The sequence below is a fragment of the Salvelinus alpinus genome, chromosome 10 (genome assembly GCF_045679555.1).
Source record: "Salvelinus alpinus chromosome 10, SLU_Salpinus.1, whole genome shotgun sequence".
Taxonomy (NCBI): domain Eukaryota; kingdom Metazoa; phylum Chordata; class Actinopteri; order Salmoniformes; family Salmonidae; genus Salvelinus; species Salvelinus alpinus.
In genome coordinates this window covers 33001725-33028640 of record NC_092095.1, presented here as the reverse complement: position 1 = coordinate 33028640, position 26916 = coordinate 33001725, and the positions used below count along the sequence as shown (strand labels likewise).

General features: G+C 44.4%; 1 protein-coding gene across 2 annotated transcripts in view; it reads left to right on the top strand.

The window, feature by feature from the left end:
* The window catches only part of LOC139531934 (POU domain, class 6, transcription factor 2-like), a 99059-nt gene that overhangs the window by 30544 nt on the left and 41599 nt on the right, over positions 1-26916 (top strand). For both annotated transcript variants that reach the window (XM_071328949.1, XM_071328948.1), the window contains exon 5: positions 17273-17610. In XM_071328949.1, the coding sequence (XP_071185050.1) occupies positions 17273-17610 (338 nt within the window). The remainder of the gene's footprint in view (positions 1-17272; positions 17611-26916) is intronic.

Genomic DNA, 26916 nt, shown 5'->3' with positions numbered 1-26916 from the left:
TTATGGAAATCACTCTGCTCATTACAACACCAAAGGGGTGCACTAGTTAGTCCATGTCAGACTCCATCTCTCCCGCTCAGCTGAATGCAGGTGGGGGTATGCCACCGCTCTTTTAAGAGATTAGCTCACCACAGCACCACAGCTCCCAGGAACCATGGGATTTAAAGTGAATCCCTGTATATACCCTTTTCCTTACCCCTTTCCACCATTGGTGCATTTCAAACATGCCACTTTTTATGAACTATACTGTCGTACAATGTGTGTGTGCGCGCGCGCACATTTGCATGTGTGCGTACTTGGCAGCGAATAAAAAGCTCTGTCACATAAACATTTGAATTTTGAGAATCCTAAGAATAACTAACATTACAGCAGACTGTCATGGTGGTAAAGATGAGCTATGCAAAACGTATAATAGTTCATCTAATTTCAGTTTATGTGACAAAACAAGCAATGTAGAAAATCATAATACAACGAGGGTCTAATCCTGAATGCTGATTGGTTAAAACAACATTCCAGCCGGTGTCTATTCCACAAGTTGCCACCGGCTAAATTGGACTCCCGAATGGCGCAGCGGTCTAAGGCACTGCATCTCAGTGCTAGAGCCGTCACTACAGAAACCCTGGTTCAAATCTAGGCTGTGTCACAAACAGCCGTGATTGGGGAGTCCCATAGGGTTGTGCAGAATTGGCCCAGGTTTGACCAGTGTAGGCCGTCATTGTAAATAAGAATTTGTTCTGAACTGACTTGCCTAGTTAAATAAAGGTTACATTTAAATAATCTATGACGTTAAAATGCCTATTTACTCTGTTCCATCTGACTGCACATGGGATTAAAAGGGATCAGCCCAGCCAAGCGATTTATAAACTTGATCTCAGCTATAATCTCACATTTCTTTTAGACTAACATTTAGTTTTCAACAGCGGAGATTTGTATAAATGTTGCTGTCTGTCTCTCCGACATTTGCAACATTGTTTCAATGTTGAATCTCCTGTTGTCCCATAGTAATGAACAGGATGAGACAGCGCTTCTCAGCCAGTTGAAATCCTTAATCAGCTGGCATAATTTTTATGGATATATACAAAAAAATGGTCAATTGAAAAAAGGTGAAACTATCACGTTTCAGGTAAGACCCAAATGCAGACTGTGTCGAAGTAACAATGTTTATTACAGTAACAGGGGCAGGCAAATGACAGGTCAAGGCAGGCAGGGGTCAATAATCTAGAGTAGTGGACCAAAGGTACAGGACGGCAGGCATTCTCAGGGCGGGCAGAAAAGGTCAAAACAGGAACAATCAAGAGACAGGAACAGAGGGAAAAAAACACTGGTAGGCTTGACGAAACAAAATTAACTGGCAACAGACAAACAGAGAACACAGGTATAAATACACAGGGGATAATGGGGAAGATGAGCAACACCTGAAGGGGGTGGAGACAAGCACAAAGACAGGTGAAACAGATCAGGGCGTGACAGTACCCCCCTCTAGGGACGCCACCTGGTGTCCTACCTTGGCGCATACCTGGTTGAGCGGGGGTGGCGGCGTTGGAACTCAGAGATGAGGCCTGGGTCCAGGATGTCCCAAGCGGAGATGCCTGCCGCACCTCTTCTGGGCCATAACCCTTCCAGTCAACCAGGTACTGGAATCCCCTGCCCTGAGGTCGAACCTTCAGGAGACGCCTCACCATGTAGGCCTGTTGGCCGTTGATAAGACGGGGGAGAGGGGTGGGCCTGGAAACAGGAGACAAAGGGCTGTGAGACATGGGTTTACATCTAGCCACATGAAAAATAGGAAGTATACGGAGGGTACTGGGCAACAGAGGACGAACAGCAGAGGGGCTAATGATCTTGGAGCAGGGGAGAATGGTCTCGGCTTCATGAGGTGTAGCCGCAGGGCTATAGCGGCATGCCAGCGCATCAGGCTTGACATTCTTGGGTACCAGTCGGTGTTGTGAAGCGAAGTGGACCGGACCTTACTGAAGCCCTCCCGGAGGTCCTGGCAGGGAAGTCGGGGTCAATTTCCAAACCCCCAGGAAGACGTCCCGGGGCAGGCAGAGCTGACTTAAGTCAATGAGTGTGGCAGAACGGGCTCCAGCACATGATGGCACCAGTAGACCAGTTAATAGAGGGATTATGTCGTTGGAGCCAAGATAATCCCAATACCACGGTAACCTGCGGAGACTCAATTAGCAGGAATTGGATCATCTCGCTGTGGTTCCCCGACACTTGTAGGTTGATGGGGGTGGTATGGTGGGTGACCCGGCCTATAGAGCGCCCGTCCAGTGCTCTAACATCCATGGGAATGAAGATGGGTTGAGTTGGGATGCCCAGCTCGGACGCCAGGGTAACGTCCATAAGACTCATATTGGACCCCGAGTCGATGAGTATCTGGAGAGACTTGGACTGGTCGCCCCACAGCAGGGTGGCATGGAGAGGGGGGCGAGTAGGGGGAGATGCAAAATTATCCTTAAGACCCATAAGAGTACTCATTCTAACAAATGAGCTAGGTCTCTTAAAGGGACAGGTAGACACCTAATGACCGGCAGTAACGCAATACAGACAACTCTGGGTGTTAAGTCTGTGTTTGCGTTCAGCTGGAGACAACCTAGCCCTGCCGAGCTGCATTGGCTCGGGAAGAGGTAAATCGGCACTCTTGGAGGAACTCGGGTAAGCTTGGCTCCTCTCAGGGACGTAGACGCCGGGAACTTCCGGCGTTCATCAGATGCAAGGTGGGATCCTTGAGTGAGCGATTAGGACCACAATCAGACCTCTTCTCCCTCCTACGTTCCCGTTCCCGTCCATCAATCCGGATGGTTAAGGCGATGAGTGAGACCAGATCCACCAGTAGTTCCCGGGCTGCAAGCTCGTGCTTTACTTCCTCCGATAATCCGTGCAGGAACGTGCCGAACAGCACTTCCGGGTTCCAGGCACCCTCCGCTGCTAGCGTGTGGAAATCCACCACATAATCTACCACAGACAGATTAGCCAGGCGAGGGCCCTCCCGGACATCCGCGTGATGAGGTACACTATCTTAGAGCTGTCCGAGAGGAAGGAGGAAGGCTGCAGCTCCATGATGAGGGAACACTGAGCGAGAAACGCCCGACAGGTGCCCGAGTCTCCATCGAAGCGCTCCGGGGGAGGTAAGCGGGGTTCCCGGGAAACCGAGTTACTGAGGGGCTGGGAGGTTACCGTCATGGTAGGCTGCCTAGTGGACAACCCACGGAATTGCTCCTGCAATGTGTCTAATGCTAGGTCGTGACGTTTGGCCACAGCCTGGAACCCTTCCATCAGACTGTGAAGCAACTCCTCACGCCTACCAATGGCGGCTCCTTGGGAGGAGATGGCATTGGTCAATTGAAAAAAGGTCAAACTATCACGTTTCAGGTAAGACCCAAATGCAGACTGTCGAAAGAACAATGTTTTTTACAGCAACAGGGGCAGGTAAACAAAAGGTCAAGTCAGGCAGGGATCCATAATCCAGAGTAGAGGGGCAAAGGTACAGGACGGCAGGCGGGCTCCGAGTCAGGTCAGGCAGAGGTTGGTAATCCAGAGTAGTGGGGCAAAGGTACAGGACGGCAGGCAGGCTCAGGGTTAGGGTGGGCAGAAAAGGTCAAAATAGGAACAATCAAGAGACAGGAACAGAGGTAAAAACGCTGGTAGGCTTGACGAAACAAAACGACTGGCAACAGACAAACAGAGAACACAGGTATAAATACACAGGGGATAATGGGGAAGATGGGTGACACCTGGAGGGGGGTGGAGACTAGCACAAAGACAGGTGAAACAGATCAGGGCGTGAAACAAACGAAATTAAGTGCAGCTAGTTTGCAGTCTTTCTAGCTTCAGTTTGAAGTGATTGTGTTAGCTGTGTTTTTGGCTAGCTCCTCTGAACAACAGTGTCCTGACGAGTGAGCACATTTTCTATGCCAGGCTAAATCGCTCCTCATTAGCTCATTGTTATGGATTTATCTAAATAAATGTCTCTTGAAAACAGCTTAAACAAATGCAAACACAGCTACTTTGCTGTTATTCTGGATGCAGTTTTTGACGTGACTGTAAATTTGCCGTAGTTGGCTAGCTAGCAAGCAAGGGATAAGAACGTTGCCAGCCAGTATGGGAATGGAACATTTAGAACGAACGATTGGGTCGCGTCCGCAGATACAGAACAAAAAAATCAAATGACTGGGTCGCATCTCTAGCATCCCTAGATTTGTTTCGGGACTATTGTCACGATCGTCATAATGAGTAGACCAAGGCGCAGCGTGCGTAGAGTTCCACATATTTGAATAAATTTTAACTCACCAAACAAAACAATAAAGCACAAGAACAAACAAAACGTGAAGCTACTGGTGTACTGGCACACAGGCAACTATCTGTAGACAAGATCCCACAAAAACACAAAGGGGAAATGGCTGCCTAAATATGATCCCCATTCAGAGACAACGATAAACAGTTGTCTCTGATTGGAAATCATACCAGGCCAACATAAACCATTAATCACCTAGATGACCCACCCTAGTACCTATCACGCCTCAACCAACATAGAATAAACAGCTCTCTATGGTCAGGGCGTGACAACTATATCTTGTGGAAGGATGGAATAGTATGAATAAATTAATCAAAATAAAGTTTTTAATTAAAATATGTCAATCATTATTGGAATACATTGGTAAACCGTTGTATAAAAGTAATCATGCCCTCAAAGCTGGTGTTTTGAGGAAATATTGCCACAGTTTGCCGGCCCGAGACGTAGTCGAGGGCTGAACAACACCCGTGCCAATATATCCTCCAAACAGCGGCTTCGAGGGCATTATCACTTAATTATACGATCTAAACCGCTGTGAAATAAATGTTCAATAACCAAAAATATTGTATTTTCAGCTGTTTGAAGCTGGTGTACAAAACTGACTAAAAGTAAAAGAAGCAAAAACTAAACTTAAGAAGGGAAGCATAGAAATAGCATACATAGAACAGATCCACCACTTCTTAGTCTTGCTTTCAATGAGAATGACATATTTATAACTCACATTGCAATGTAGATTTGGTCGGATCGCCCATAAAGTTACATATAGCAGCTTTGTACGTGTTTGTCAAATTCAAAGTGCATCAGGATGGATTATTATAATATCAGACAGAATTGTGAGACTTTATTACCTCCAAGTCCTCTCATACGTCCCCTAGATCAACACCCCTCTCCCTATCTCATCACAATAGAAACTATCCCAGCCCGTCTCCTGTTTAATTCGGAAGCGTCCTCCACCAGTATGTATTCCACGTCGTTCCTTTAATGATTCAACTTTGCTGCGGTTGTAAGGTGACTCGCAGGGGAGGGAGTGGCATTTACATAAATAACAGTGATAAAATGTAGACCTCATACATTTCAAAGGTAATGCAACTAGCGACGCCATAAGGAGCAGCTGCACACACTGTCCTGGAGCGATAATTTGATTGATTTGTTGTGACAGCAGCCAAATAATTGAGAGTGAGAGGTGCTGTTGAAGATGAAGAGCAGACTGAGGCAGGTTCGCCCAGGCAATCCCAGCAGATATGACGCCTGGGTTCTCATCTCTGCCATTGATATCAGCTGCCACTAGTTTATTGTTTGGGAAACGTGGGGGGCGACTGCCTGTGTGACAGTTCAGGGAAAGAAAATAACTCACCAATCAGAATGAGCCAGAGCAGTGTTCAAAAGGTTAGAATCAAACACCCTTTTTTTCCCACTCAAGCAGGCAAACACTCGTACACACACGCATACACCTATCCCTTGAGACGTACTATTTAAACCTACATGTTAGTTTTTGAAGCAGAGGTGTAATTCAATTTCACCTCCGAATGTTACATTATTTCAAAACGTTTGTCCTCAATTTGCGGTTGTATTGCAACATCATGCATAGGATCAAATAATACGAGGAATACTATTTATTCTTTCTCCCTGTATACAATTTATTTACGGCTTATGTCTTTAAAAATGGCCATTGTCTGGCATACTCTCCCAGCTTTGCTGGTCACAACATTGACCTGCTAAATCCCAGCTCCTCCACATGTCGTTGTTTGTTTTCAGCTGTGCTGCAGGACAGCGAGTTGCTGGTGGAGCCTAAAAGAGAGAGGGAGAGAGAAAAAGGGAGAGGGTGAGAGCGAGAGAGAGAGAGAGGGGGGGTGAGAGAGAGGGGGGAGCGAGAGAGAGAGAGAGAAAGGGAGAAAGGGGAGAGAGAGAGGGGGGAGCGAGAGAGAGAGAGAAAGGGAGAAAGGGGAGAGAGAGAGGGGGAGAGAGAGAAAGGGAGAGAGAGGGAAAGGGAGAGAGGGGGAAAGGGAGAGAGGGGGAGAGAGAGAAAGAGAGAGACAGGGAAAGGGAGAGAGGGGGAGAGAGAGAAAGAGAGAGAGAGGGAAAGGGAGAGAGGGGGAGAGAGAGAGGGAAAGGGAGAGAGGGGGAGAGAGAGAGAAAGAGAGAGAGAGGGAGAGAGAGACAAAGAGAGAGAGCACTCTTGATGTCAGTGTAGTAATAACAATGCTAATCAGACATGGCTGTGGCTGCTTCACTACAGCAAGCCCTGACATGTGCCCTTACTGCGGCAGAGAGAGCACTGAGGGAGACATTCTGCTAACATCATGTCATAAACATAGACCCAAGAACTACACATGAGGTACCTGTACTGTATAGGGTGTGATGTGTAGTTCTACATATGCTTTGCACGATAGTAACAGTGTTTGTCGCCTAGCTATTTTGGCTGACAGTAGAGGTCTGTGTGGAAGAGTAAAATGCTCTATTCTGACAGAGAGGTGGTGCAGGGAGGCCTGAAATGACTTGCGATTTTCCAACTGGTATTAAATTAAATTACGAAGTTGGAACACATTCCCTTTACCCTAGCCAGCTCTGATTCGATCAACTGGACTATAACAATACATTACATTACCAGCCTGACTCCTTCTGTCGCCCCATGCTCAGTCAAATATGGAATGAAAAATGGGACGGTGTTAAATATATATGTTTTTTTACTTCTTCGATACTGATCTTGTATTTTAGGTAATACAATTATTATTATAATCATCAAGAGATTTTGTTTTTCAAACATTTTGACATTTCCATATATCCAATATTTCTAGCAAATTACCTCAGAACCTAGACAGTCGGACAGATGGTTGTTAGCATATACAGAATTACCTCTCACTCTGGTTGTTTTCCCTCCAGAAGGTTAACAGAGGATTAGCACCCCTCACACATTAAAGGTCTGCCAGAGATTGCCACGGCACGATTCCTACGCGTTCAGGAACAATCTGTAGTCGAGCATTTTAAATGAAAATTGATTTGTGATTTACATGGTCACTGATAGGAAAATTACCTTACGAAATATTGTAAATGAAATATTAGACAAGGTGCTGTGGTAGAGAGCAGACAGACATGCTAATCTTGTGGAACTGAAATTCCCGCCTGGCAGAATTGGGTGACATTTTACATTTATCTGTGTTCCGCATGACTTGTAATGTTAATGGTCATTTTATGGGACAGAACTGGAATGAACATGGTGTTATCACAGATGGCCTCCAATGTAGAATTGTGTAAAGTAGCACAGCTGTGTCCTTTATTTCCTATTTTTCAGTGAGGTGACTTATTGAATGATCTGTCCTCTGTTGTTGAATGTATGCGTTCAGCCCATTTTCTTTTTTTATCAGGCAGTTCAACTCCAAACGTCATTACAAACACACACCTTTACTGAAGCAAAGGCTTTACTGCGAGACTGTAGTGTATTTTACCACTGGGTTGTTTGAAAATTCATCTTCATGGGTTAGAGGTTTTAGAAGTGTGGAGGAAAAAGTACTGAAAGGCTTCTTTTCCTTCTGCCAAGTGAGGATTTTAAAGAAGCTATTCAATCTGAATTTTCCTCTGGGGATACTTACAAAAAAATGGTTACTGAAATTGGTAACATTCAGTATGTTTTTGTCAGAAATCCTGAGACTTGTTCAGAAATATATAGTTTTGATTTCTTACCGCACTGAATACTTTTCAAAAGTAATAGATATTTCTTTCATAATGGACAAGCAGCTCAAGCGTTACCAGAATACATAATTTTGTCAATACAAAAATATCAAATTATCAATACAACCCAACACTTTTTCAATACAAATCTACCATCAACTTAATAATAACAGGAAATCAATAAAGACTTATCTACTAATGAATACTGCTTACACTCACCCCACATTTACTCATTTTAATCAATAGCCGGTGCACTCAACCTTTCCATTCCCTACAGTGACCAGACAGGCATAACACAGGGATTTCAAAGGGGAACAGTCCGGCGTGTTTGAAAAGTAATAGAAACAATTTAGCAGAACAAAGTGTGACTCCGTAAAGAGCATAAGGCTCAGGGGGTCACAAGGATCCAGTCCAGATCACTCTAAGGTCATTATTAACCACGGCTCGCCAGTTCCATGTCTGTGAAACCAGAGAGCCTGTGGTGACAGCAGATAGTGTTGAAACAAACCCCATGGCCATTGGGAGAAGGCTGGTCCGCCAGGCTGCTAAAAGCTATCTGTGGTTACTAATTGCTGGCCGGGGCCTAATTGCCTTAATTAATAGGTTTGGTGTCTCAGGGCTAAGACAGGGGAGCTTGTATCAGTGTCAGAGGAGCTCAAAAGCCCAGGAGGTCTGGGGGGTGGTGGGGTCCCTGGGGGCCCATCTCTGGATTAACCACAGATACATCACAGATGGATTATATAGTGTTTGAGCAGGATGGCATGTTTAGACCGGAGAGATCCATTACTCTCTGATCATAAGAGAGCATTACTTAGTACGTCTCAGGGTAGAGAGAAAAGCAATGGTTTCTGTCTCTGTTCACATCGCTCACCCCTCCTGTACTCTCCTCCCCTCCTCCCCCTTCCTCTCCGGTTCCTGAATTATGTAGCTGTAATTCAGAGGGACAAAGTAGATTTAGCACCTTTTCCCACCGACAATGGAGGTTTTGTTCAGTGAGCTCTCACTGTGAAATTAGCCCTGGTACTCTCTTTTTTTTCCGGTTGCAGTGAAATGGTTACAAGACACAGATCAGCCCATAAGAAAATAGAAATGATTCAACAAATCTTCTGCTTTCCCCTCTGCCTGCTCCTCACCCCAACCCCACCTTCCCCTCTCCACTACCCCTTCCTCTTCCCCCATCAAGCACCTGGCAAAGGCTTGTAAGTTTCGGGTGCATGCATTTTTTTCTTCTGATGATATATTGTCCCGGTGGTGAATTTCATTTACTGCTGCTGCCCTTTGCTAAACCTGTTGCTAGTCAGTGAGCATGATAAGCGTATAAGTAGTGCACTACTTCATTCATCATACATCGTTCTGGGCCCTCAAATATCTCATATGCGATTCAGGAGGAAACTACTAAACCGGCACAAATAATCCCTCTAGGAAACAGCTGAGGTTATGTTAAACGCTGCGTAAGAAATATATTGGATTATTTGCATGTGAAATGAAATATACATTTCTGATGCTTGCATTTTGCAGCGTATTTGCCTTCATTTCGGTTTATGTGCTATGAGATGTATCACAAGTGGTGGTGCTTGTGATTTACATCATAAAGCTCTCATATATCATCTTTGCCTTTGCATTTTGAAATCTGCCCCCCCCACCCCCAATCATATCGCTGCTGTGTTGTGTTGTATTAAAGAGCATCACTAATCACAAGAGGCTCTGTGTCACTCAGAAGTTTCCACATCACTGGGGCTGACAATGTTGTGCTGGTGGGCATGTTGTGCTGTGCGAAAGTGCTTACACTCTCCCACAGACAACCAAAGGGAATAATTAAAGACAGAATATGGAGGCAGAAGAATGGAGAGCAAATCCCATTGTTTTGGGGTTATTTCATCCCACTGAATTCTCTCCTCTCTCTCTCTCCTTCTATTCTCGCATTCCTCTCTCCAAATGCACTGTGGGTAATATGGCACACTTTCAAAAGCTTATGTAAGCGAGGCAGCGTACAACAAAGGGCCTATGATGTCCTACTCATCCCCACATTGTCTTTTCATTATTTTAGAATCATTTCATATCTGGGGGAGTGGGGGAGTGGGGAAGTGGGGGAGTGAGTAGGCGAACGAAGCAATGCTTAATAACCCCATAATGTAGCTGCCGGGAAGCTGAGAAGGAGAAATGCTTTTTGAAGGACTTGAAAACAAGCCGTGTGCTCTTATTTCTCCCTCCCTCCCTCCTCTCCTCTCTCTTTTCTAACGGCATCATTTCTTTAAACCTCCCACAATCACAACTGTTATCAAAATAATCCCCAATGAAATTCTAATTTAAGTTGAGTAGACTATTAGAGGAGCTCGACTACACTCCATTCCGGGAGCAGTAAATGTTGCCCCTCAATCTCTCCCAGCTTTTACTGTCAGTCAGAGAGCACTCAGTCATCTCCGTGCATCGGGCCCGCAATATTGATTTTTCCACCCACTGAAAGAGCCGCATGAACATAAATTTTGCATGAGGCTTTTACTCACGTCCTCCGCCTCGGTCTGACGACAGATGATGGGACCGTGAACGGGCTGTAATAACCCGGCCTGGCCTGCCAGGGCCGACAGGCTTTCACAGGGGCTCCAGACTCTCCTCTGTTATCTACCACAGAATGGCAAAAGGCAGAGATACTGTTAGATGGACGATTTACGTCTGTTGTGTTCAAGTGGCACGTTCTGTATCACCTCCACCTCTGTCTGAGCCTCCCTTCGGGACGGACTTTTGAAGAGCGAGAGAAGCCTGCTCTGTTCATAGGGAGTTTTCCTACTGTAGGGAATGAGTGGGTTAAGCAGCCATGTCTAGTATTATGTCCGATTGGGTGTTACAGAGAACACCTCAGCGGACAACTGTGATCAGCCGTGTCACTCCTCAGCTGTAGTTAAAGAGCCAGTTGGGATGTTCGGCCATCTTGATTGACTGTACTACCGTTTTGATGTAAGATATTGACCTTTCAGGTGGACAGATACAGGCTATAAAAAGAAATGCTATTCAAATCAATTATAGCAATTAAATATCTACTACGGTGAATCACAGATAAAGTAGGTCCGCTATTATACTGTATCTTTTTACTTATTTGTATTCTAATATCTCCACGGAGAGGACTCAATAGTCAATACTTTCAAATCCTTCCCCTGGGGTGAGAATTCCACAACACAGCTTCATATTGCCTTGCATCACAAAGTGAAAGCGTTATCTGTGGATCCCTACAAGCGGTGCGTTTTACTCTGTAAAACCCCACGGCCCGTTCGACTCAAGTCTCTACTGCTTCCATTTTTTGTAGTGTCTAAACCCCTCCAAAGCGACACTGAAACATTGATATTGTCTACAGTGACTGCAGGTAATATTTTTACACAGTTGGATCTTTTATCTGGTTTTATTTGCCCTGTGTTTATTCTAACCATGGCCAAGGAGCAGGAATCAATTTTTCATGCTCTCAACGTGATTCGTATACCACAGCTACCGAATGGAAAAACTGAGAAACACATTTGTGTTCCCAGATGTCTAGGGAAACCTATGACATTGAAATGTGTTGTGTGACCTTTAGTTCAATGTGTGAGCGTTATCTGTCGTTTCGGTGTTTATAGGGTGTAACACCACAATGTCCGGTGCTGAAATTTTAAATCCTCCACTACACAAAATAAAATATGTTCGGTTTTACTTCGATGTCTATTAAAAAAAGGGTGACGGGAAACATGTCATTGAAATCTAATGCTGCATGCTAAATTGAGCCGCCATATTGCTAATACCAATAACATTGACTATTTCTCTGGAGTCAGTGCTCCTCCTAATTTACCACCTTGATAAAGTTGCATGGAAACAGCTGCATGTGCAAAAGAAGTTTCTGCAAGAAATAACATGTTTTCATCCAGTTTATTAGTCTGAGTGTGCTTCCTCTTAATCCTCGGGGTAGAAATGACCTTCCTCCGTCCATGTTCATAATTGCCAAGTGCCTCGCCGACTAGTCCATCTCTCTCCAGTGGAGTAATTATCCGTGTGGCTCATTGAGCAACCATTCGAGACAGTGCTTTATGTACTCCCACAGTGGGACGTGAGGCAGAGACATAATAGGTCTGTTGTTTCCTCTCATTATCTCCTCTCCTCCTCTCCTCCTCCTCCTCCTCTCCTCCTCCTCCTCCTCCTCTCCTCTCCCTTTGCTTGTTCAAGAACCACAGCGATGTTAAGACGACCCCCTAAAATACTGGATGAGTCAGAACATATATTTTCATTTACTTCATGAAGGCATCTCTTCAGACCCCCGCCTGGCTCCTGTTTTACTGCAGTCTGCTAATGATGCTGGGAGGAGAGGGGTGAAGATAGAGCGTGGTCGCTTTAAATTCGGTTTTGACCTTTTGATGTTTTATGCCTCCGAACAGTTGAACACATATTGTACCATTTTTCATTGAATGTTGTAGCCTACAATATTCTTATTTTTGTACTTGAAGAACTAACTCTTTACACAACATTAAATTGACTGGACTCCTCATCGTTATGTCTGTGCGATACACACAATACAATGTAAGAAAGAGATTTAGTAAAGAGTTAACCAATGGACTTAACTTTGTGGGTTGAAACCAGACCAGTCAATGTCCTTTTATCTGTTTATTTCTTAACTGTCTCGTTCATGTGGGCTTTGACCTGGCCTTTGCTGGGAGCTGAGTGTGATGAGCATGGATGTAGACACATTGAATGCTTCTCCTTTCAATTATAACATGACCTTTTGCCATTGGTGACTTTCTTTCAATACTGTATATAACAAATACTTGGCCTTTTTCATTATTTCTATACAGTATTTTTTATTGTACCTCGTATGCATGTGTCCTAACTACACACACACACACACATCCACACACACACACATAGTGTGCAGTGCTATAAAAGTAAGTTAACTTGCTTCTCCTTAAAAGTAATTTCTTTGTAAATCTTTATTTTTTGTCTTTATTGTTCCTTATATGTATGGAATTATTTAATATCCTGACTTTCAAAATAGTTACTGCACATATGCATCCTATAGACAGATATGGACAAGTGTACATTACCCACTCACACACACACAAACACAGGGGTGAGCTGTTGTTAACACAGAGGAGAAAAGGACAGAGGCCAAATCAAGCCCAGAGAGAGAACTGCAGTAATGGTGCAGGGACCAGAGAGGGGTCTGTTGTAATGAGAGAGGTGGCTGCTTCTCTCTCTCATCCTCTCCTGAGCGACACAGGAAACAAAAATAGCATTTTGTTTGACGTACGAGCCGGTTTTGACCTAGCCTTGCGACCTTTGACAATCAGTCTCGCTTTGTACTTCACACAGCAGTCAAAGACGACAGTTCATTTCTACAGTGGTACCGTCCACGCTGAAACAAAGTAGACAAGAACCCACAGTAGGGGTGTCAAACAAATGGGATCCGGCTCACGGGTGGTTTGATTTTGAAAAAACGACCTAAAAACGAACTCAATATACTTTGTATTGATTGAAACCAAATCAAAACGGCATACCCCCCAAGCCATAAGACTCCTGAACAGCTAATCAAATGGCTACCCAGACTATTTGCATTGCCCCCCCCCCCCCCCCCCCCACCACACCACACGCTGCTGCTACTCTCTGTTATTATCTATGCATAGCCACTATAATAACTCTACCTACATGCACATAATTACCTCTTACCTTCGATACCCCCTGTATATAGCCCCGCTATTGTTATTTACTGCTGCTCTTTAATTATTTGTTATTCTTATCTCTTACTTTTTGGGGGGGATTTTCTTAAAACGGCGTTGTTGGTTAAGGGCTTGTAAGTAAGCATTTCACTGTAAGGTCTACACCTGTTGTCATCGGCGAATGTGACAAATACATTTGATTTGAAATAATGGTCCATACAGTTTCTTGCCTGTGTACAGCTCGCTAATAATCACCGAAATGAAAGCTAGATAGGGAGTATTGGTTAGCAAATTTGGACGGAGAGGAAGTATAACCAATTTTCAGTGCGGCCCTCCGGATCTCGTTGAAGGACAAATGCGCCCCCCCCCGGGTCAAAAGGGGTTTGACACCCCTGGCCTACAGTATCCTGGGTCATATGACTCCCACTCCTCTGTGTAGAGAGAGAATCACTGTAACCTGTTTGAGGTATTTCATCTTCCACCTACTGGGACCTCTAATGGTCCAAAAGTGCTACAGTATACAGTAGATTACAACTTACAATAATACACATCTAATGAACATTTGACTTAATTTCTTCAGCTGGCATGTATTTTCAGTATTTTGTCCATGTTGTGGCTTATTCTTAATATCATGATTATCAGAGGCTTGCTGGTTCAACAGTCAGATTGGGCTGACTTTATCCTGTACCCCTTAGCATGGTGCCTGTAAGTGAGAGGGCCACTTGAACACAGTGCCAGGATTGGTGGACGTGCAGCCATGGGAGTGAAGAACACATAATGGGCTCCATAGGATCCAGGCAGCCTTTTGCCCTTGTCTCCATCTTCTCCGAACCTCCATTTCTCCTCCTCCTCCATCCACTGTCTGCTTGAGGAGGTAGCACGAACAATTAGTGGATACAGGGGTGCTAGATTATGAGGTCAGCCAAAGCAATCAGACAGCCGCTGTTAGAAAAATGCTCTTCCTTAAGCCGGGTGCCCGGCAACAGGGGGAAGAAGGGTCAGTGGGCCTGACGGTCTAAACAAGATGACAGAATTTATAAAGCATCGCTGTTAAAGAATATAGTTACCTGCGGTGTAGCCGTTATAATAAGGCCACATGGGGCTTCTACCATATTCCCTCAGTATTTGTTTTCCTTTTTCATATTCTTTTGTTTTGCCTCTCTTTCCTCCTCGGCCTCACGGTCGACGCTGGAGGAAATTCTCTGACTCCTCTTTGATCTTCCCCTGGTTTAGATACATTTTTTGACAGAAATCTCTTTTTATCTCTCTCGCTCTCCTTTTCGTTCTTTCTGTCTTTCATTCCTCCCCTTTTCCATCTTTTTAACTGGCGCACTCCACATTTCCTTGCGGTACACTTGCAAGCAGGAAGAGAGGTGCCCAGTCCTGTCATAGCTTGCTGGACAACTTGGCCCAACATTTCAAATGAGAATTGGACTCTTGGCTTTAGCGAGCCAAAGATGATATATAATTCATGGTGGGTGTGGGAGAGGTGTCAATGTGTCAGGAGGTAGAAGAAATGTAAAAGTGTTGCCGCTATTTACTGGCACAGAGACACTGGCCCACATCCCAAATGACACACTATTCCCTTTATAGTGCACTGCTTTTGAGCAGGGCCCGACAGGGCTCCGGTCAAAACTAGTGCACGGTATAGGGAATAGGGTGCCATTTGGGACACAACCACTTGCTTTCTTCACTGGGATTCTTCTTCTGCTACTTAGAGCCGAGGAAAAGAGGGAGGTCTTGATCAAATACTCGCATGCGCCTCTCCAGAACCCAGAGCGACCGGACTAATCAAAGAAATGTCTGCCCTCATGTTTTATTAATTCATCTCGCTATGAAACAGCCGTTGGTTTAATTATTGAAGCGCATTGATTCAGTATGTATACAAGCTGGTCTACCCCTCTATTCACAAATGCTCTGTTGTGTTATCAAACGCCAGCCAACACTCTCTTTTCTGCCATTGATCTATTGTTATTCTCTCCGTTTCTCGAGACCTCTCATTGTTTTAAAGGCTGAAAGAGGACTCCGTTGCGGTAGCCTGGTCACTGTAAGTTATATTGATGTTATACGCCTTAAAATAGCATTCTTAACATAACAGGAAGTAGGTAATAGTACTTTTGCAAGATACTGTAGTACACTCACATGCAGTCCCAGAACTGGCAAAAATACCACCAAGTATTAGGCTGGGGGCAGACCAATGGTAACATGAGCCCTGTCACGTTCGTTCTCCTCCTCGTCTGAGGAGGAGCATGGATCGGACCAAAACGCAGAGTGATATGAATACATCTTCTTTTATTAAAGACGAAGACGAAACAAACACTATACAAACTAATACAAAAACAATAAACCACGAACATGAAGCTACAAACGAAAGTGCACACATACGCTACTAACGTTAGACATAGACAATTACCCACCAATCCCCAACACAAACAAGCCACCTATATATGATTCTCAATCAGGGACAACGATAGACAGCTGCCTCTGATTGAGAACCATATTAGGCTGAACATAGAAACAGACAAACTAGACACACAACATAGAATTCCCACCCAGCTCACGTCCTGACCAACACTAAACAAGCAAAACACACAAGAACTATGGTCAGGACGTGACAAGCCCTCTGAATGTCTATCAGATCTTTGCATGGTGCCTGTCGTTCACCGCACCGCCAGTACCCTCTTCTCAAGGAAAAAAGTCAAGTAGATTCAGAGTCAAATACTGGTCTCAGAACCTACAGTCTTTTTACTAGAGAACCGGTAAAGGTCAGGGAGAAATTTGACATCTTGATCAAATATTTGGTTTTGCCATTAGAAATGACTTGGTTTTTTGTCACTCTCTTTATACTGCCCGCTGAGTGATTATAAGGGTGAAATGCTGTATGCCTTAGGTCAAAACAGTCACTCATATAGTCACTTAGGGTTTTGTAAAAAAAATAAAAAAAATAAGAACCAATGATTTTCTGAGTCAATGGTTGAGAATTTGTGAAATGCACCACCACGCACTGTATTATATATGAAGAGCTGGATACGTATACGTATGGCATATTCTAAGAACCTCGTGGCTGCGTCCCTGTTGACGTACACACGAATGTGTCTGTCTGTCCATCCGGCCCGTCCGTCTGTCTGTCCATCTCTGGCTGTGTGTCACCGAAACGGTGAGAGAAGTGCATCGGGTTTCAATAGCGTTTAAATCCAGAGACGAGGATAACGGTATGATTTCTTCAGACTTGCCCATTCAAGACAATGACTCTCCTTCGGAGATTTCCCCGCAATTAAACGCGAGATTGTGACATCCTCCGAGTGAAAATGAAGCGCTCCTCTCCAGAGACGCCAATTATATCAGTTCATGTGGATAGCTTTGTCCTCTCACCACTGAAGTCAGGTTCTTCTGGAACTCCGTGGTAGAGGTTACAATGTTACGAGACTTTGTTGTGGGACTGGACAATTTACATTTATACCCCCACACCTCGACCTATTGTCTATCTATTGTTAGGTGTGAACATTCTTTTTCGGTATGATACCCCGACTGCTGGTTTTCATGATTACACATGAATGTGTTACAAACATTTTTGAATGAATGGTTTAAGATACAGTAGTGATGATATCAGTTTGATGTTCTGCTCCTCTTCCTTCACCAGCTACCTCATCCCTGAACTCCCAGCTTCAGCACCTGCAGCAGCTTCAACAGATACAACAGCACCACCAGCAGCAACAACAGCACCATCACCAACAACAGCAACACCATCAGCAGCATCAACACTCCCACAGCCACGTCCACAACCAGCTGTCATCGCGGGGTCACATGACCTCGCCCAGCCTACAGCCGTCCTCCGTCTCGGTCCCCTCCCCTGGCTCTGCCTCCTCCACCACCTCCATGACCGGCTCGGGCCAACCGCCACAGTCTCCGCCGCTCAGGCAGAACCAATCACCGGCCCGCAGCCTGCCCTCGCCCGTCACACCGCCCATGCCACTGCAGGTGAGCTCACTCTACCCTGTTACTGTATGCCACTGTGTTAGTCCCAAAATGATCTTTAACTTGTGTTATCCAAGTTGCAAGAGCTGTAGCTTACATAGGCCTACTTCCTATTGCTGCTGCGTCTTTGACGCCCTCATACAAAAACCTCTCGAATAGTCTTACTAGTGGTGGTATTGTGATGATATGGTGTTGTGGGGTGTATTGTGGAGAGACGAAGGCCAATTTTGACATAACACAAAGAGGATGACTACTCATTAGACCCTGTTTGTCTAGGTACTGTTTTATACTTGATATGATTCCAGAGCTAGTGTTTGACACCTGATGTCAGTGTGGGGACATTAAAATGTGCATCTACTGTAATTGACAAGGTCATCGTTCAGCGAGAGGGTTATTCAAAGCACACTAAACTGAGATGCGAGCCATCATCCATCGTTTTTGAACTCTTCTTGGATACATCAGGTTCTCATCAACGTTTATCAGTCCTTTTTTATCTTAGCTGCCCTTCCCTCATCCAACCTCCTTTTTTCGTCAGTTTGTCTGTCCATCCATCTCGGCCCCCTTCTGTCCGTCTGGCTGTCAGTGTGTGACGATAATAACCTATTTTATATCCCTGTGGTTTCATTTCTGGTGGAGCTCGGCCAGGGTCGCCTCCTTCTCCCTGGCCACATTCATCAGCGTCAGGCCTTTATTGGGTTGTGGCGCTGCACCCTTCTTTATGGCCGGGATGAGTACGGCCATTTGTTTCCCCCTTGCACCCCTCTCCGGCCCTGTCACGGCCTAGTGAGACTCAGCAGGAAAAACAGCCCGCATTTAATGGCCTCCAAAAGCTGGCTAGCTGCTACCTGCCTCCCAGACCTAGACACCAACCATATACTATAACCACAGTCCAGCACAGTCAAAGGCTGTGCATCCCAAATGGCACCCTATTCCATCCATTCCCCCCATAGGGCTCTGGTCAAAAGTATATAGGCAATAGGGTGCTATTTGGGACGAACACACAGTACTGGTCCACAGCCAGCATAAGGGCCAAAACCTAGCAGTAATAATCTTCTTTTCTGGAGTACATACATGTTCTGATGTGCATTACAATCAATCAAAGCCCCCCTACGTCTTCTTTGAATATTTTTTCATTAAAAAAATATAATTTCAGGTCTAGAAAGCATAGCTACAGAGAGCAGTCCCTGCCTGACGTACCGCAGTGCCTGACGTACTCACAATTAAATATAATGCTCCTCTGTTTACTAGCACAATTAATGAGCAATCATAATCTATTTGTACTATAATGAAATCCTTCACTAGTTTCACCACCAGACCTCATCCTTACTATTGGATTAAGAAGCTGAGATCCTGATTATGATGACTGGGGATACATTTACATTTTAGTCATTTAGCAGACGCTCTCATCCAGGGATAGATACATAGAAACACAGACAGACAGACAGACACAGACAGACAGACAGACAGACAGACAGACAGACAGACAGACAGACAGACAGACAGACAGACAGACAGACAGACAGACAGACAGACAGACAGACAGACAGACAGACAGACAGACAGACAGACAGACAGATCTGCACCCTCCATCTTGTGTGTGTGTGTGTGTGTGTGTGTGTGTGTGTGTGTGTGTGTGTGTGTGTGTGTGTGTGTGTGTGTGTGTGTGTGTGTGTGTGTGTGCGTGCGTGCGTGCTAGGGCTGCGTCCCAAATGGCTCCCTATTTACTGCACTACTTTTCACTACTTTTTCATAAGGCTCTGGTTTTAAAGTAGTTCACTAAATAGGGAATAGGGTGCCATTTGAGATGCACTCTAGCAAAGATAACAGCTCTCATTTCATCTCCTATTATTCACACACACATGACCACTCAGCCATTCAACCATTTGTTTTAATAACCACAGCCATTAGTTTTAATAAGCAGAGGGAGTGTCAGATAGACAAACATTCATTAGAAAACTATTACTCTCCTAATTGTCCACCACTGGGAGGTGAATAGAATCAACAGCACTAGATGTCTGTGAGCTGATTCTCACTGAATAGAGTTATCAGGACGAAAATCTCAATTGACATAATACACTACATGACCAAAATATCTCATTCCAAACTCATGGGAATTAATATGGAGTTGGTCTCCCCTTCGCTGCTATTACAGCCTCCACTCTTCTGGGAAGGCTTTCCCGCTAGATGAGGGGACTTGCTTCCATTCAGCTACAAAGCATTAGTGAGGTCGGGGACTGATGTTGGACGATTAGGCCTGGCTCGCAGTCGGCGTTCCAATTCATCCCAAAGATGTTCGATGGGGTTGAGGTCAGGGCTCTGTGCAGGCCAGTCAAGTTCTTCGACACCGATCTAGACAAACCATTTCTGTATGGACCTCGCTTTGTGCACAGGGGCATTGTCATGCTGAAACAGGAAAGGGCCTTCTTCAAACTGTTGCCACAAAGTTGGAAGCACAGAATCGTCTAGAATTTAACTGTATGCTGTAAGATTTCCCTTCACTGGAACTAAGGGGCCTAGCTCGAACCATGAAAAACAGCACCAGACCATTATTCCTCCTCCACCAAACTTTACAGTTGGCACAATGCATTCGGGCAGGTAACGTTCTCCTGGCATCCACCAAACCCAGATTCGTCCGTCAGATTTTCAGATGGTGAGGTAGCCTAGTGGTTAGAGAGTTGGGCCAGTGAACAAAAAGTTAATGGATTGAAAACCTGAGCTGACAAGGTAAAAATCTGTTGTTCTGCCCCTGAGCAAGGCAGTTAACCCACTGTTCCCCGGGTGCTGAAGATGTGGATGTTGATTAAGGCAGCACCCCGCACCTCTCTGATTCAGAGGGGTTGGGTTAAATGCAGAAGACACATTTCAGTTGTACAGCTGACTAGTTATCCCCTTTTCCCTGAAGTGTGCTCCAGAGTCCAATATCGGTGAGCTTTATACCACTCCAGCCAACGGTTGGCATTGCGTGTGGCTGCTCGACCATGGAAACCCATTTCATGAAGCTCCCGACAAACAGTTATTGTGCTGACGTTGCTTCCAGAGGCAGTTTGGAACTCGGTAGTGAGTGTTGCAACCGAGAACAGGCGATTTTTATGCGCTTCAGCACTCCGCGGTCCCGTGCTGTGAGCTTGTGTGGCCTACCACTTCACGGCTGAGCCATTGTTGCTCCTAGATGTTTCCACTTCACAATAACAGCACATACAGTTGGCCGGGGCAGCTCTAGCAGGGCAGAAATGTGAACAAACTTACTTGTTGGAAAGGTGGCATCTTATGACGGTACCATGCTGAAAGTCACTGAGCTCTTCAGTACAGGCCATTCTATTGCCAATGTAATATTCTATTGCCAATTGTATATGGAGATTGCATGGTTGTGTGCTTGGTTTTATACACCTGTCAGCAATGGGTGTGGCTGAAATCCACTAATTTGAAGGGGTTTTAGGTTGTAGTTATTATAGGAATTATAGGACTATTTCTCTCTATACGATTTGTATTTCATATACCTTTGACTATTGGACGTTCTTATAGGCACTTTAGTATTGCCAGTGTAACAGTATAGCTTCCGTCCCTCTCCTCGCTCCTACCTGGGCTCGAACCAGGAACACATTGACAACAGCCACCCTCGAAGCAGCGTTACCCATGCAGAGCAAGGGGAACAACCACTCCAAGTCTCAGAGCGAGTGTCTTTTGAAACGTTATTAGCGCGCGCTAACTAGCTAGCCATTTCACATCGGTTACACCAGCCTAATCTCGGGAGTTGATAGGATTGAAGTCATAAACAGCGCAATGCTTGAAGAATTGCGAAGAGCTGCTGGCTAAACGCACGAAAGTGCTGTTTGAATGAATGCTTACGAGCCTGCTGCTGCCTACCATCGCTCAGTCAGACTGCTCTATCAAATATCAAATCATTGACTATATTAAAACATAATAACACACAGAAATACGAGCCTTTGGTCATTAATATGGTCGAATACGGAAACTATAATTTCTAAAACAAAATGTTTATTCTTTCAGTGAAATACGGAACCGTTCCGTATTTTATCTAACAGGTGGCATCCCTAAGTCTAAATATTGCTGTTACATTGCACAACCTTCGATGTTATGTCATAGTTATGTACAATTCTGGCAAATTAATTACGGCCTTTGTTAGGAATAAATGGACTTCACACAGTTCGCAATGAGCCAGGTGGCCCAAACTGCTGCATATACCCTGACTGCTTGCACGGAACGCAAGAGAAGTGACACAATTTCCCTAGTTATAAGAAATTCATGTTAGCAGGCAATATTAACTAAATATGCAGGTTTAAAAATATATACTTGTGTATTGATTTTAAAGAAAGGCATTGATGTTTATGGTTAGGTACACATTGGTGCAACGACAGTGCTTTTTTCGCAAATGCGCTTGTTAAATCATCACCCGTTTGTCGAAGTAGGCTGTGATTCGATGAGAAATTAACAGGCACCGCATCGATTATATGCAACGCAGGACACGCTAGATAAACTAGTAATATCATCAACCATGTGTAGTTAACTAGTGATTATGTTAAGATTGATTGTTTTTTATAAGATAAGTGTAATGCTAGTGTTAAGTGCCTCCTAAGAAGAGGTAGGTGCAGGAGTCAGGAGAGCAAGGAAGTCCCAGTAGCATAATGTTTATTAGAAAAGTCCCAACACAACAACAGGTGGGGAAACACTCCCAACGAAGTCGCCACACACAGGGAAATATACGTAACACACGGAGGAGAAACCTCTACTCCTAATTACAGTCCAAACGGTACAACGACCATGAGAAAAAAAACCTGTGGCGCAAACACGAACCACTAACAGCGCAAACAGCAGCAAATAATCCCGCACAAAGCATAGCAGTCAACGGAGGTTAATAAACCCACCGAAATTAACTAATAGGACACAGGTGTAAACAAAACAGACAGACACAAACAAAAAAGACAAATGGATCGGTGGCAGCTAGTAGGCCGGCGACGACGACTGCCGAGCACCGCCCGAACAGGGAGAGGAGCCACCTTCGGTGGAAGTCGTGACAGCTAGCTAGCAACTTACCTTGGCTTCTTACTGCCCTCGCGTAACAGGTAGTCAGCCTGCCACCCAGGCTCCTCGTGGAGTGCAATGTAAGGCAGGTGGTTAGAGCATTGGACTAGTAACCGGAAGGTTGCAAAAACGAAACCCCTGAGCTGACAAGGTACAAATCTGTCGTTCTGCCCTTGAACAAGGCAGTTAACCCACCGTTCCTAGGCCGTCATTGAAAATAAGAATGTGTTCTTAACTGACTTGCCTAGTTAAATAAAGGTGTAAAAAAAAATATATATATATATATATAGGCAAATCGGTGTCCAAAAATACTGATTACAGATTGTTATGAAAACTTGAAATCGTCCCTAATTAATCGGCCATTCCGATTAATCGGTCGACCTCTACTGTCCACATACTTTTGTATGTATAGTGTATGTACAAACACTTTTCAATTCACATTAGCAACAGGAATGTCACAAGCCGAAAAAGGGTTTGGTTAGCGTTCTTGCTTCGCAGCTCAAAAGTACCGTAAATGTCACAGTAGCCACTAGCCAGGAGGCTAACTATTGCATACTATTCCACTAGCTAGCTATCTACTAGCTAACATTAAGCAAGCAACTCTTCATGCAGACATTCATCCATTTTTCTCAAATGTCAAGTTTGGGATTAACTCCACATTTTTAAGGTTAGGCTTAAGTTTAGGCATTAACTCCACATTTTTAAGGTTAGGCTTAAGTTTAGGCATTAACTCCGAAATGTTAAGGTTAGGCATTAACTCAGCATGATTAAGGTAAGGGTTAAAACCAAAATCTCAAAACAACTTTCTATTGCTGGATTCAAACATGCAACCTTTGGCACCGAACGCAGATGCTTACCCCTAACCTTAAACTTTCCCCTAACCTTAAACTTAATCCTAACCTTAAACTTAACCCCAACCTTAAACTTACCCCTAACCTTAAACTTAACCCTAACCTTAAAAAATGTGGAGTTAATGGCACCAAAGGCAGATGCTTACTCCCATCCACCATCCCCTTCCACAACACCGCAGCAAAACTCCCAACGTCCTCAGACATGGATGGACGTCAAATACTGACCTGGCTGTAATTATTGCAACATAGTACACTTGAATAATGCAAAGAAACACAATCATGTGCAGACAATTAAAGGTCTGTACACTCATTATTTTAGCTTCAAGACAAACGCAAAGAGTTACTTCTAGCTAAACTTTCTTAGCTACAGTAACAGGTTGTTACTGCAGTTTCAGGTAAAAACTCAATAAAACAAGTCTCAAATATCTATACATTTCAGCTGTTTCAAAGCAATGGCTCCGCTATTACCATTTACAGTGGTGATTGTAGCATGTAAATCTTGGTGGGGCAAACTCCCCATTTTTTGTTGTTGTTGATGCATGCCAGCAAATCCACAACACTAAACAATACATGAATTGCACTATAACAGTGACAAACGGTGCCCACAAACTGTTAGGGTCTACATAAAGCTGTCCCAACAGCAGAGCTTTCTTTTCAGCACCAAGGAGTGAATCCTTACCACTGCTACACCTGGCTATCAGCGGAGCCTTGTCTGGCAGGGAAACAATTCATTCAGCCTCGTTTACTGTCTTTTTAAAAAACATAGCTGATATGGCTGACTTGCTTAAACACATGTGGTTTCTACTGACAACTGAGATGTACAAACTTTGGCATAAGGGAACAGCGCACGGACGAGAGGCAATCAGTCATTTCGATGAAGACATTAATGAGCGAGCTAGGACGGACGTAGTCAATATAATTATTTGTTCGAAATGTACAGCGACAGAATTCGGAACATGGACCGCTCTTACAGTATTCTCCCTGTACCCCAACTGTAGGATAAATAAAAGGGGCATATAAGCAGATAATGAAAGCTCTTACAATACTCAATGATTGATTACATTTCTCTAAAACAGACTATAGGCTACATGTGCACCACCAAGTCAGAACAGTAGGCTAAGTTATGAGGGGGAAAGGGACCAAATTATTAGGGTGAGGCACATGGGCTACTAACAGCTTACTACACAACATACACTTAGTATTACTTTCTTAGCTACAGTATACTGTACATATCTCCCTGGCATATTACATCATTTATGCAGCAGCATACAAGAGTTTTTTGCACTCACCTTGTTGTGCTCATTTGAACAGGAAGGTGGTGCGGCGGTCCTTCTTGTCAGCAAATTTTGTCATCTAACTTTGTCATCAAAGTCTGGCATTCTCTGGATTTATGGTGCTTTCATGACAACTGGGAACTCGGAAAAAAACAAGGTCGAATCATGACGTCAGTGATCTTCAGGTCGGAGCTCTAGAAAGAGGCCAGAGTTCCCGACTTGGAATTCCAAGTTGGAAGACCATTCAAAACATATTTTCCCAGTCGGAGCTCGTTTTTTTCCAGTTTTTTCCAGAGTTCCCAGTTTTCTTGAACCTACTGAAGTCTGAGAGTTCCCAGTTCAGAGTTTCCAGTTGTTTTGAACACGGCAGAAGTCATGCTGGATTGACAGCATGGCCAATGTATTCAAACTTTTCTGGCGTATGGTGTTGCATATGAATGTTTATCCTTTTAAGCTTGGAAAAGAGACTCTTAAACCCAGACTTGGACCACACACCCACTCCACTGAATAGCAGGCTAGTGATTGCTCTGCAACGCTTGCAGTTGGCCACTGATTCTTTCCAAACTCATTCTTAAATTTGCGATTTCCAACTTGTTGTGTAATGTTTATGTCCAATGGTCTATGAGCACCGATACCTTTTATCTATAATTTCTCTTCATATGACAAGGATTGGAAAGGATTTGCCAGTAGATTGTTGACTTGGTTCATGATGACGACTGCTTGTCTAGCTTGCTGGTAAGATTTTGAAAGTATAATGTTGACATGATCAGTCCAGTCAAAGCTCCTGTAGATGTAACGTGATTTGACGTCCTTTTATCTGTAATGACCAATGACCTTGAGCCTGCTTGGATGGGCACTTCTAATGTAAATCTATGGCAGCACCCAAGGGGCTTGAATTTCCGAGCTCTCCCTGTAGATTTTGCGGTGACGTGGTCTCCCCATAAGTGACAGAACCCTGAGCCAATCACGGCGCAACTAGAGAATATTACCAACCCCTATGCTCCGTATTTTCCCGCTGGCTGCCCCACCGCCCCAGAATGCACTGAGCTAGGCTGAAACACCTGCATTTTGGAGCTGCCTTACTCAAGAAAGCAAAAAAGAGACCATGTTTGTATGCGGCTTTATTAACTACATTTTACATTGTTTGCAAACTGATATGTGACACGTATTAATGCCAAATCAGGCAACAACAACACAAAAATATATACAGTGTATATATATATTTTTTATTTATTTTATTTATAGCTACACAGGTGTGGCTCAAAACAGGTGTGGCACTGTCCCACCTGCCCTGAATTACGGGTTGCCACTGACCATTTATATCCTACTGTAGTGTTGAGCTCAACGACATATTGTGTTCACACTGCCCTGCTCGAGGGTCAACTGCGAGTGTTGTGCGCGATCTCCGGAGGTAGCGCTCTAGACGTGATAATTTCGCAAGTTTACTCTCTCTCGAGAATCAATACCTCTCGAGAACCTCTCGAAAATAACCCTTTGCTATCGTCAATGTGAAAACGGTCTTTGTATGGAGAGGGCCGCACAAATATCCACTGGCTTACCAATATCAACATTACAGTGGATGAAGAAAAACAACTGTTGCTTTGAGACAATGCTCCTTGTTTTTGTTTCAGTAGAGTAGCCTAGCAGCCTTAAGGTTATTGGTGGACTCTCCACAGTTTAATGTGAGTTTCACTCTCCCACTCCTCAGTGTGTCTCCACCACAGAAGCCTCTACTACGCTGCTACCTCTCCCATCCCTCTCCAGCATGCTGAGTTCCAGGAAGTCACAGGCAATGGCCTCAGCCTCCCTCCACAGTGATGACAAATAGACAGGGAGGGAGATTATGAAATTTGCTTAAGTGTGTTAATAGGCTGATTGCTGCAGCCGGGCTGAATTTGCTGGAAGTTGATTGATTAGAGGCGTAGGTTTTCTCCACGCCCAGCAGAGCTCAGGGATTTGACGGGGTGCGCGGCGCTCGCCAAGTCTGTTACAGCGGAATTGATCTTAATTAGATCTGAAAGACCTGCCACAGCAGAATAGTCACGGCGATTAAAATGAAAAACAGGAGAAATTACTGATCAAATTAATCATAATGTCGGGCTACAGCTGTAGGTCTGGTGTAATTTGCCAGTCCACTGAGTTAC